Here is a 12,836-nt window from a genome sequence, read left to right as displayed (position 1 = left end):
GTCGTGGCCTGGGAATCTAGTGTCCGCTGAGAAAGGAAAACCCCATGTTGTGGTTTGGACTGGGGCTTTAAGCCTTTTGTGGACAAAGGTCTTTGGGGACATTTGGTGTTTGTCTGGGTTCCAGCCGCTTGAGGATGGGGGGCCCTTGTCAGCACACACTTAAGAAAAATGGACTGATTTTTTTCCCCCCTTTTCAGTCTCCTTTTTTTCTGAGACTTTTTTTACTTTCTCCTTGGTCTCATTTCCCCCAGCGTTTTTTTTTCCTCTGTTTATCTCACTGGTGATCCCGAGACACCCCAGAAGCTTGCCTGGCCCAGCTTTTAGAATGTCACCCCTCCAACCTCCCTTCGGCATAGATGCAATTCCTTTGCCCTCCCGCACGGCCTCTCCAGCCTTCAGCAGCCCCGCTCCAGCTTGGCCTAACGACAGGAGACCTCCCCGAATGGCCCATTGGGGGCGGTATTTGCAGCCCGAGGCCTCCCGGGTCCGCGCGACGAGCCCCAGGTACACTTCAGGCTCTCCACGGGCCTCTGGGCGAGCACTGAACTTGAATGACCTTTGCTCGCTTTGCATGACAAAGGAAGTAATCGAGTTCAGAAAAGTGCCGGAGGTGGGGGGAGGGGAGGGCTGAACCTTCCAGCTCCCGGCCCGTACCAGCCACAAGACCAAATAAGGGCGTGTGAGGCACCTCCGTCCGCGTTCAAGTTCAGAGTGCAGTGTGCAAACGTGGGGCTCGGTTTTCAGAGAGATAAGCTATTACCCAACCCTGGTGGCGTTCCAGCCGCAGGGCCTCTGGGTAGCGAGGCTGGGTCTGGGGGGAGGAGGGAAGACCTGGGCTGTCGGGTTTTCCCAGCCTGGAGGGAGGAGGGAAGGCGGAGGCCGTCCTTGCGAGAGCGTTCTGCCTGCGAGAACGGACAGCCCACAGATTTTAGAGCCTTTCCGCGACTCTCCTGACAGGGTGAGTCATTAGAATGTGTAGGAAAGGTCGGAGTTTGAGGCTATTCAGCCAGGAGGAAAACAAACATTATTTTTATGAACCCGCACAGGCCCAGCGGCCCGGCTTGTTTACCGAACACTGAGGTCTAGGGCAGCCTTAAGTTCAGGGCATTTTCCAGCAGTCGTAATGCCTGTTTGCTAAACACGGAGAGCTGGCTTCACTGTTGGCACTTCTTCGGGGCCATCTGAGCCCCACAAAGGGCCCTCATCTCCGTGGGGTGCCTCGTGTGCCGCAGCAACCCCTGGCTGATGGCGGCCGGGGCCTGAGCAAGCTACTCCTGCCGCCTGCCTTCCCTCCTGCCCTGGCCCTTCCCTCTCCTTCCCCCCGCAAATCCCTTCTCATCCTGCAGCAGCAGCAGCACAAATCCACCCCTGCTAGGCTCAGCCCTGAAGTGCTGGAGAGTTAGCACCTTTGGAGAGAAATACTTCTGCCCTTTTTCCTGCTGGATGGACAGTGCAAGGTGCTTTTCAGACGACTTTGCAGACAGCCCTGCGGGATCACACAGCAGAGGTCCATCTGTAAGGGCATCCTTGCGTTGGCTGTGCCTCTGTCCCTGCCTCCCTCCCTCTGTCACTCGCTCCTACTCCCTGAGGATTACACTGCCCAGCCAAGTCCCTACTTAGGCCTTCCTCGTAGGCTCTGCTTCCTGGGGACCTAGGCTGGATATCCGGAGGCCCGAACACTTTCAGAAAACACGTTCTACAGAGTTTCCCACCAAAACGTTGTCTTTTCAAAATTCAGTTCCTCTAAATACATTTCTATTCCTCTTTCGTAGGAGTCTCATTCTTTGGCCAAAATCAAAGAAGCAAAGTTAAAGTTTAATAACCTGACGGGTTTTCTTTTCCCCCGTTTTGCGCTAACATTCCCTTCCTTGGGTGTATCTACACTTTCTCTGCTTTTGCCTTGAACTTGCCCCAAAACTGGGTTATCTTTAGCATTTCTCATGCACCGCACTTCAGGAAGTTGGAGAAACTGCTCCCTGGCGGCGGAACCCCAGAACTGCAGGCTCCGTCCCCTGTAGTTGCTGTGAAAGTGATCTTTTGGGCTTCTTTAATTATTTCCTTAGAAGAATCTCTAGAAAGATAAGGTCTAGGGCAGAGGTAATCACGTGTGGCCAAACTGCCTTCTCGTTGAGATTCAGCAGCAACTGAAACTCTTGCCAACAGGGTCAAACAGGACAGAACCATTCTCCCCCACCCGGATGGCCTGCTTTCATTTCGCATTTCTTAGATTTTTTTTTTTTTTTTTTTTTTTTTTTTTTTTCAGAAAAAGTGTAAGAATATATGTTGGCAGCTTACGTGTCTGGCTTTGTCAAGTGCCCGTTTTCTTCCACCAATCAGACCGTTGTCCTGTTTTATGCAGTCCTCAGACTTCTCTATGAATGACCTTAGAAGTTCTATCTTTATTCCCACATTCCCATGGCTGGCTTCTTAGTGGGGAAACACCGCCTGACTGGTGTGGGATGTAGATGGAAAGAGCCATGCCTAAATTAGAAAGTCTAGGGACAAGGTGTGACTTGCGGGCCCCTTCGGTGCCTCAGCTTTACCACTCCTGAGCTGAGAGAGGGCTCTACAGACTGCAGTTCTCCCAAAGAGGGGGGGAGAGAGGCACCCCAAAGAAGGGCAGTCCCTGGTTTTCCTCCTCCTCCATTCTTCGGATTTGTCATCTCAGCTCTACTGGGGTGAACCCTGGCCAGAAACTTGGTTTCGGTTCACCGCATCCCTCTGTTTCTGCCTGAGTCACTCAACTTCACATCCCTGGAGACTTACCCAAGAGGGCCAGCCTCTGAGAGATTTCCAGACTCATTAGGATCTCAGGAAAAACCCCAAAGGATTTTGCTGATAATTAAAGGACGTTCCTGGGAATTCTAAGCTTCATAACTTTATTACCATTCCTGGTGGGCCTGGACAGGTCTGGATTTCGGGGGAAGGAAGCAGCAGCAGAGGAACTACTATTTGGAATAGTGTTTTGGGTACTTGGGTGGCTCATTCGGTTAATTGTCTGCCTTCGGTTCAGGTCATGATCCCAGAGTCCTGCATCGAGCAGGGAGCCTGCTTCTCCCTCTGCCTGCTGCTTTCTTTCTCTCTCCCTGACAAGTAAATAAATAAAATACCTGTGTTTTGCCGAAGCAAATCTATCACAGGTTCCCATTAGCTGCAGACGAGGAGAGCATTCCCCAGTGTTCCTTAAGGGTAAAGACTGACTCTTGTTGGAGGCTTGATTTCCTCTGTTTTCATATTGGCCTGGAATTACATAACAGGATTTCCAAGGAGACAGGTTGGTTAACACGATGAAACCGGAGTCTTGATACAGACATATTCTGTGACATTCCCAGTCAGCCAGTCCCCTGAGCACCTGTGCGTCTGCCTGTGGAACTTGATGGTTCGCTCCTGACCAGCTCTTTCCAGCTGTAAAAGGAAGTAAATGAACCCAAGTTCTGGGGGGCTCACAGGGATAAGAAAGTAGGTATAAAAGCACCTGAAAAAAAAGAGAAAGCACCTGAGATTTTTAGGAAGAATGGAGTTCTTGCTATGAGTTATAGGTATGAGTCTTTAACTTCTGCCTATAAAATGCACAAATCCCTCTGCTTTTTTTTTTAAGATTTTATTTATTTATTTGACAGAGAGATTACAAATAGAGAGGCAGGCAGAGAAAGAGGGAGAAGCAGTCTCCCCACTGAGCGGAGAGCCCAATGCGGGGCTCGATCCCAGGACCCTGAAACCATGACCTGAGCTGAAGGCAGAGGCTTAACCCACTGAGCCACCCAGGCGCCCCATCTCTCTGCTTTTTAAAAACACTCCCTTGGGGCGCCTGGCTGGCTCAGTCAGTGGAGCATGGGACTCTTGATTTCAGAGCTCGAGTCCCCTGCTGGCTGTAGAGATTGCCTAAAAAAACAAAACAAAACACTCCCTTAATGCTGACTGCTGTGAGTCAACACACTTTCCACACACTCTTCATAACAAGGTTCTTAAGATCTATACATGTTCTCTGCACCTTTGACTCAGTGATTAGATTTCCTTTTTTTAAAATATTTTATTTATTTATTTATTTATTTATTTATTTGAATGAGAGAGAGAGCACAAGTAAGCAGAGCAGCAGGCAGAGGGAGAGGGAGAAGCAGGCTGTCCGCCAAGCAGGGAGCCCCATGTGAGGCTCAATCCCAGGACCCTGGGATCATCATGACCTGAGCCAAAGGCAGAGGCTTACCCGACTGAGCCACCCAGGTGCCCCAGTAATTACATTTCTATAATTTTATTCGAAGGGAATATTGAGAGAAGCATACAAAAAGTTATGTATAGGCACACCTGGCTGGTTCAGTCGGTGTAAGACTCTTGATCTCGGAGCAATGAGTTACAAGCCCCATGTTGGGTGTGGAGCCTACTTCAATTAAAAAAAAAAAAAAAAAAAAAAAAGGTTACGTATGAGGATTATTATCATAATAATAAAAATTGGAAACAACCTAAATAATCAGTAAAGTCCAGGCTTTACATATTTGGCATACTTGAATCAGGATTTGGTTACGTATGTAGCAAATAACGGAAAGTCTACAATAACTGTGACCCAAGGAGTTCTGCCATGTAGGGCTGGTGGGGTGCCTTTGTTCCAAAACTCCTCCAGGTCAGGGCTTCTCCTTTTCAGTTACTCTATTGTGTCTGGCTTTTTTTTTTTTTTTTTTTTTTTTATTTATTTATTTTTTAAACATATAATATCTTCTTATCCCCAGGGGTACAGGTCTGTGAATCGCCAGGTTTACACACTTCACAGCACTCACCATAGCACATACCCTCCCCAATGTCCATAATCCCACCCCCCCAACCCCCCTCACCCCATTAACCCTCAGTTTGTTTTGTGAGATTAATGTGTCTGGCTTTTATATCCAAGATTGCTTCATGGGCCAAGATGGCTACCAACTCCAGCCCGAGCAAAGAGGGATGGGACAGAGAGAAATGGGGCAAAGGTCATTCACCAACTGTCTCTTCAAGGAAGGGCCCAACGGTTGACTGACTTCTGTTTACATTCAGCGAATTGTTTATCTGTCAGAGAAGAAAGGAACTGCCAATGTTATTACTTGAACTCAAGCCTTGAGTTGATGAGGGTTGAATTTGGGGCAAAGAACCACTCCAGTTGTTGGTCTGAAAGAGTCATTTTTTTATCTGTTCAAAGGTTCCCAGAGTCAAATTTTCTGTGTCCCTACCTAGAGGGGAGGTGATCCCACCAGGATGCCTCGTTCCCGTACACAGTTGGTACTTTGTTGGTGCCTGGCCTGTTTTATAACGTTGCTGTCTTCTGAATGTCTTACTCGGGTGTTCCAACCCCAAAAGCTGGTATAGCTCCTTCGGCTCAGCCAGAGGCCACTTCCATCAATCTGCTGGTGCTTATTAAGCCCCTAGACGCAGTTCCTTGCCCGTGGCCGAAGCTCATTTACTCATTGTTTATTTAAATAAATTGTTCTTTGACTTGGATTGTACCCAGTTCCACATGAGAAATAGAAGAGCGAGACACAGGTCTGTTCTCATATTTTGGCATGAGGCTAGGGAGACACACAAAGCAATAGAAAATAAGAGAAATGCTATAACTAATCAGGTGCGAAGAGGGGTGGTCCAGGCCACAGCTGATAGAAATGTTCACTACAGGGACGCCTGGGTGGCTCAGTTGGTTAAGCAGCTGCCTTCGGCTCAGGTCATGATCCCAGTGTCCTGGGATCGAGTCCCACATCGGGCTCCTTGCTCATCAGGGAGCCTGCTTCTCCCTCTGCCTCTGCCTGCCATTCTGTCTGCCTGTGCTTGCTCTCTCCCCCTCTCTCTCTCTCTGACAAATAAATAAATAAAATCTTAAAAAAAAAAAAAAGAAAGAAAGAAATGTTCACTACGATTCCTAAATGTGAGGAAGGTTGATAGTAAAGAATTTGGCTTTGCCCAAAGAGAAATCTGGCCTTTGCCCTTGGCTTCTGTGAAGTAATCTGTGTCAAACCTAAGAGCAGTACTTTGGGGTTTTAGGGCCAGGGCTTTAGGGCCATGCAGGGTCAGCCCACCCGGAGGCTGAGGTCAACCATATGGACCATCAATCGGTCATGCCCAAGTAACGGAACCCCAATAAAAACTCTGAACACCAAAGCTGCAGTGAGCTTCCCTGGTTGGCAGTCCTCCCTGTGTGTTGTCACACATCACTGCCGGCAGAATCACACGTCCCCCAGGGAGAGGACAAAAGATTGTTCACATTCAGAACCCTCTCAGATTCTACACCCAGTGTTCTCTTCCTTTGGCTGATTCAGTCTGCATCCGTTCCCTGTTAGTGGCTCAGTCGGTTAAGATCTGCCTTCGGCTCAGCTCATGATCTCAGGGTCCTCAGATCGAATCCCACATCGACGGGGGAGGGGGGCGGTTCCTGCTCAGAGGGGAGTCTGCTTCTCCGTCTACCCCTCACCCTGCCTGTGCTCTCCCTCTCTCTGTCAAATAAAGAAATAAAATCTTTTAGAAAGGAAAGAGAGAGAGAGAGAGGTGGATACCTATTAGTAGGACTATGAATGGGGCGCCTGGCTGGCTCAGTGGGTTAAGCCTCTGCCCTCAGCTCAGGTCATGATCTCAGGGTCCTGGGATCAAGTCCTGCATCGGGCTCTCTGCTCAGCAGGGAGCCCGCTTCCTCCTCTCTCTCTCTCTCTCTGCCTGCCTCTCTGCCTACTTGTAATCTTTGTCCATCAAATAAATTAAAAATTTAAAAAATTATTAAAAAAATAATTCAATTTTAAAAATGAACAAATAAAAAGACTACCCATTATATCCCCAAACTGAGGTCAAATTGAGACCTTGGCCTTGTGGTAGGTGATGCCATAGATGGATGCACAAAAAAGAGACAGAGGAGGAGGAGATAGGCCTATGGCGTGGCGGAATGGAAACTCACAGAAGGTGCAGACCTCTGCCCCGGAGACCAGCCCCACTGGGGTGCAGCCCCGTTGGACGGAGTATGCTGGTGGCTCTGTAGGGCTAGAACATCTCAGCTCTGCAGTCAGAAAGCCGGCTCCCAATCCGCCTCCAACAACCTTGCAAGTGGGCTCCCTAAGTTCGTCTGTAAAGGCTCCTTCTCTAGATGTTCATGAGGTTAAATGAAGAAACATAGCTTTGTACTTTTTCTTAAAGCACTGTTGCTTTTACTCTTGCAAAGATAGATATCATTCTGCGGTGTGGCCACATTTGTTCCTAACCCGTACGTTTCCCGAACTTTAGATCAAAGCCTTGTCTCTTCAGTGTCTATCTCCTCCCCTCAGCAGCGAGCACAAGGCTCCAAAAGTGTGTTGTGTGGAGGTGTGCACTGATCTCTAGTTGCATCGCGTTTCCAAATCTTACCTCTTTTGCTGAAATCTGGATCCTTAAGGGTGCCCCCCCCCGCCCCATACAGTTCCTATCACGGGGCTGGCACATGCCTACCAGAGCTTGGGGAGGAGTTCACACCTGATTAGAAAAGGTGTTTCTTCTTTCCAGGGACTTCCCAGATGACCCAGGTGTGCAGTGGGACACAGAGCGTGTGGCTGGCACCCTCCTCCAGCACGTAGAAGCAAACAGCATCAACCTGGTAAGAGGACACCCTCCCTGAACGCAAAGCCAGGGATCCCAGTCACACCTTTACCCGTGGCTGCCCTCCTCTAGAGCTCTCTTTTAAACCTGCAGAGGGGGGCACCTGGGTAGCTCAGTTGGCTAAGCATCTGCTTTTAGCTTAGGTCACGATCCCAGGATCCTGGGTTCGAGTCCCACGTAGGGCTCCCTGCTCAGCGAGGAGTCTGCTTCTCTCTCTCCCCCTGCCCCTCCACTCCAGACGTGCACTCTCTCTCTCTCTCTCAAATAAATAAATAAAATCTTTAAAAAAACAAAAACAAAAAAATAAACCTATGGAGGACCAAACACACCCTCTGTGGGACTCCGTAACTAAACTGCCACAGGTGGACACAGAGGTTTTTTCCAAGCTGTGTCCTCTTTAACCATCCCCAACCCCAGCCTCTGTCCTGCCTTCTCAAAACTCAGGGCCCCAGGAGCCCGAGCTATGGCTCCTGTTTGTACAGAACTTCACCTTTTCCCGAGCTTTTTCATGTTTAGGGGACCATTTTAACTTTAAAAGGCAAATGTTGGGCGCCTGCCTCTCTGCCTGCTTGTGATCTCTGTCTGTCAAATGAATAAATAAAATCTTAAAAAAAAAATAAAATGGTTTCCTTAAGTAGGGAAATTAAATGAGTTCAGGATTGTCCTGACGATTAAGGGCCCTCACACACTGGAATGAACATGAGCACCTCAGACGACAGGAAAGAGCTCCAGGCAGCCAGGTGGCAGTTAACCGTCTGGGCAGTCTGGGGACAAGCACGGTCTGGGGCCTGTTCTCGTTCTTGGGGATATAAAAATGTCATGGCGGTCCCTGCCTTCACGGACCCTCCAGTCTAGTTCATAAGACACGGTCTGTACTTCAAAGAATTAACAGCAACTCGCAGGGTACACGCCAAATACTGTAGGATTCCCAAAGCGGGCTGAAGAAGTCACGGAAGGCTGCTTGGAGAAGGCGGTCTTGAGATGAGGCCTGGACCACAAGTCACTTTTCTGGGACACAAACTTGGGAGACTCTTCTGAGAGCAAAAACGGCACGGAGAGCTGTCCGTGGCCCGAGACCCCTCCCCGGATGCTCAGAGCTGTGGTCAAATGCAACATGGTCTAAAACAAGAAACCCGGCCCCCTGGCAAGGACGGATCCTGTTCCCCAGTGTGCAGTGCTGAAGGGCTGCCTGGGTGTTTAGGAATTTAAGTGGTAAATTTTAGGCATTAGCCCATGAGGGATTGTCATTTTAGAGGAGGACAGTAAGCCTTCTCAGCGGCCACAACATCGACCACTGGCAAGGCCGGGTCCAGAGGACCCTGGCAGAGCTGAGATGGGGGCTCCCGCCCTTGGTGACCGGTGAATGCGAATCTGCACTGTTGCTCGACCTCTGACTAAAATGTTCTCTGGCAGTGCGCGTGAATGTACTCTTGTACGTTCTGCAGTGAAAAGTTGAGGCTAAAAATCCCAGCTTCGGGGCGCCTGGGTGGCTCAGTGGGTTAAGCCGCTGCCTTCGGCTCAGGTCATGATCTCAGGGTCCTGGGATTGAGTCCCGCATCGGGTTCTCTGCTCAGCAGGGAACCTGCTTCCCTCTCTCTCTCTCTCTCTCTCTGCCTGACTCTCCATCTACTTTTGATCTCCCTCTGTAAAAAAAAAAATAAATAAAATCTTAAAAAAAAAAAAAAAAAATCCCAGCTTCATCCCTTGCTGACCTCGGGCAAGCTTCTCAGCTTCTGGAAGCCTGAGTTTCCTCAATGTCAAATGAAAACTATGGTAACATTTGCCTTTTATTTTATTTTTTTAAAGATTTTATTTATTTATTTGACAGAGAGAGAGATCACAAGTTGGCAGAGAGGCAGGCAGAGAGAGAGAGGAGGAAGCAGGCTCCCTGCTGAGCAGAGAGCCCGATGTGGGGCTCGATCCCAGGACCCTGAGATCATGACCTGAGCCAAAGGCAGAGGCTTAACCCACTGAGCCACCCAGGCACCCCAAGGAAACCATTTTAAAACAGCTCTTTAACTCACCTTGCTGTTAATAAGGAAGCTCCCAAGCTGTCACGGTGCAGTAAGGAATAATTTCCCCGGCCTGCACTTCATACAACAGTAGGCGTGTAAGGCCACGCTAACACCATTGTCAGTGAGGATGTAAGTGGCCATAATCGAGCTCAGCCCCCAGGAGGCCCTGAAATACGCTTTCCCACAGTCCCTGTAGGCCCTGGTGGGCCAGGGGCGAGGGCTTAGTAGTAGAGAGGGGAGAAGTCACTCGGTGGCAGGATCAGGGACCTAGGGCCCCCTCCAGACCGGAAGTATTGGCCGCATGATGAGAGAAGACCAACAGGGAAGCAGAGACAGAAGCCAGGAGCACCAAGCTAAGACATGGGAAGACAGATTCCCACCTGGGCTGAGCTGGGATGATCCTAAAAGCTCTCCTCCACCCCAGCCGACAGCTGGCTCTGCAGGGGTTAACCCCAGGAGATGGAAGGAAACCAGGTGCCATCTGGTCCCAGCCCCACCATGTTTGCTGAGCTGCCAGGACATGGCTTTGAAAGCTTTATGGTGCTGCCCTCTACAGAGAGCAACCGAGGGGTTCAGTGGTGTCTTTCCGTGGCAAGCGGGCTAGGTCCGGGGTCCGGCCCCTATGTGGACCTTTCATTCAACAAATATTTATTGAGCACCTGGTCTGTGATATTCCCTACTTGCTGTGAACTGGCGATATAGACTTGAAACCAAACACCCAGTCCCTGCTCCCTTAAGGATCCGTGACATGTGGGCCCCCATCGTTGTTTGCTGTGGGGGACAATACTTACCAGCATCCCAGGCTTTTCCCCACTGACCGCCCCCTTCTCTACCCAGTGGCAACACCCCTCAGTCATCACAGCAAATCTATCTTCACACATGGCCAGATGTGCCTGGGGCGACGTAGCTGCCAGTTGAGAACCACCATCTTAGAGAAACCAGAGCAGCCCCCCCATTACCACTGGGGTCTGGGTGAGATTTCATTTGAACAAAGATTTCCACAGCTTTTGGGGGATGTGGTGGGTAAGGTGGATGGAGTTCTAGAAAGAGCTACAGGGGTCACCGTTGTCACATTAAATATCTGCAAAAGTCCGGGGAGCTGGATACAATTCCGCTCAGCCCTCCTTGTGATGGAAAGAAAGAGGGAGACTATGGGAAGAAACAGAGACCTAGGAGAATTTCAGAAGCGATTGAGCCAAGCTCCAGCAGACCCCCATTCCCCCCTAACCTAGGAAGTGCTCTCCAGCCCACCCAGGGTAATGACTAGCCCTGCTGTCATGGTCTCCTGATAAGAGCGGGCTTGGAGTTGAGACGCTCTAGCCTGTCCTGTTGTACGTACACATTCCTGAACATTTCCACATCGGGCTGTTGTGTCTTCACCTCAACCCCGCCAGGAAGGCAGAGCAGGTATTACTTTTCTTATCTGGCAAATGAGACGACCAACAACACATTGAACCTTGAAATAACTTCCAGGGGTCAAGTTCTGTGACCTGCCCGATGGCAGGGGTTAAGGAGGGTCCAAGATAAGAATAGACTTAAGTTAGCACTGTGTTGGGTGGAACACTGGGATCAGAACAGGGTACTTGAGCTAGTTACACAGTTTTACGTTTTTTCTTTTTTTTTTTCTTTTTTTAAGTAGGCTCCTTGCCCAATGTGGGGCTTGAACTCACGACGCTGAGATTAAGAGTCATATGCTGTACTGACTGAGCCCCAGCCAGGCGCCCCACGGTTTATGTGTTTTAATAGATTGTATTCTTTAGAGCAGTTTAGGTTCATAGCAAAGTCGAGCGGAAGGTACACAAAAACTCCCCGTCCCCATGATTTTTTACAATCAGTAAACCAACACTGACACATTAGCACCCCCCAGTCCACAGTTTACATGAGGGCCCACTTTTGGTGCTGTACATTCCATGGGCTTTGACAAAGGTATAATGACATGTGTCCACTATTCACTTTTTATAAGCCTTTAACTTTTTTTTTTTTTTTTAATTTTCCAGAAGGGAGAATTTCAAGCCTGCAACTGTAGAGAGAAGTTTAATGAACTTCCATGTTCCTGTCACTCGGCTCCTATAATCATTAACTCACAGTCAATATTAGCTTCATTTAAACAGCTGTTCACCTCCCCACCTCCTGTTTTCTTTCTTTCTTTTTTTTTAAAGATTTTATTTATTTGACAGAAAGAGACACAGCGAGAGAGGGGAACACAAGCAGGGGGAGTGGGAGAGGGAGAAGCAGACTTTCCGCTGAGCAGGGAGCCCAGTGGGGGACTCGATCCCAGGACCCTGGGATCATGACCTGAGCTGAAGGCAGATGCCTAATGACTGAGCCACCCAGGCGCCCCCTGTATTATTTCAAAGCAAATCTTTGGCATCATATTTCATATTTAAATATTTTAGCATGCATTTCTAATCGTCAACAAGTCCTTTTTTTTGTTTGTTTTAAAGATTTTATTTATTTATTTAAGAGAGAGAGATCACAAGTAGGCAGAGAAGGGGCTGGGAAGCAGGCTCCCCACTGAGCAGAGAGCCCGATGCGGGGCTCAATCCCAGGACCCTGGGATCATGACCTGAGCCGAAGGCAGAGGCTTTAACCCACTAAGCCACCCAGGGCCCCCCCCACAACAAGTCCTTTATTAAACTATAACGCCATTGTCACCCCTAAACATTCACAATTCCTTGATACTGGTGTTTTGTATTTCCAACAGTCTTATGTCATAAACGTTTTCATCTTGTGCTTATTTTTATGGCTTGTTTGAATCAGGATACATTGACAGGACTTTAAATTTTCTTTTCATCTGCACTCCCCACCCTGTGCCCAGTAGAGGTGTGCTGCTCTCACTGTAACACCAAGTTCCCGGTACGTGAAGTCAGCATTTTATGATTTAAAATAGAAACACCAGTAGGGAAGCCCTTCTCAGCCTATACCAATCCCCGTCCTGGTCCCTTTAGTCCATGCGGCATGCCGTGCACTTTCCTTGGGGACAGCTTACCTCTCTCCACTTCCCCTAACCAACCATTCCTGTTCCTTTTTCTGAGTCCCTGTTTTCTTTTTAAAATTTCTTTTATTATTCGAGGTAACATGATTATTATTCAGACTTACTTGGTCTTTTTCTTAACCCATCTGTACAGAAATGAAATGTTGGGGGGCGCCTGGGTGGCTCAGTGGGTTAAGCCGCTGCCTTCGGCTCAGGTCATGATCTCAGGGTCCTGGGATCGAGTCCCGCATCGGGCTCTCTGCTCAGCAGGGAGCCTGCTT

At 49.0% G+C, this 12,836-nt stretch overlaps 1 protein-coding gene across 1 annotated transcript in view; it reads left to right on the top strand.

Annotated features, from left to right (window-relative positions):
• The window catches only part of LOC111139474 (phosphatidylinositol glycan anchor biosynthesis class L), a 63,405-nt gene that overhangs the window by 40,815 nt on the left and 9,754 nt on the right, over positions 1-12,836 (top strand). The window contains exon 3 of the mRNA XM_022491741.1: positions 7,474-7,564. Within this exon, the coding sequence (XP_022347449.1) occupies positions 7,474-7,564 (91 nt within the window). The remainder of the gene's footprint in view (positions 1-7,473; positions 7,565-12,836) is intronic.

The sequence above is a fragment of the Enhydra lutris genome, unplaced genomic scaffold (assembly GCF_002288905.1).
Source record: "Enhydra lutris kenyoni isolate GAN:26980312 unplaced genomic scaffold, ASM228890v2 scaffoldscaffold109, whole genome shotgun sequence".
NCBI lineage: Eukaryota > Metazoa > Chordata > Mammalia > Carnivora > Mustelidae > Enhydra > Enhydra lutris.
Note: the sequence above shows the minus strand (reverse complement) of the source record. Positions and strands in the feature narration are given on the sequence as shown.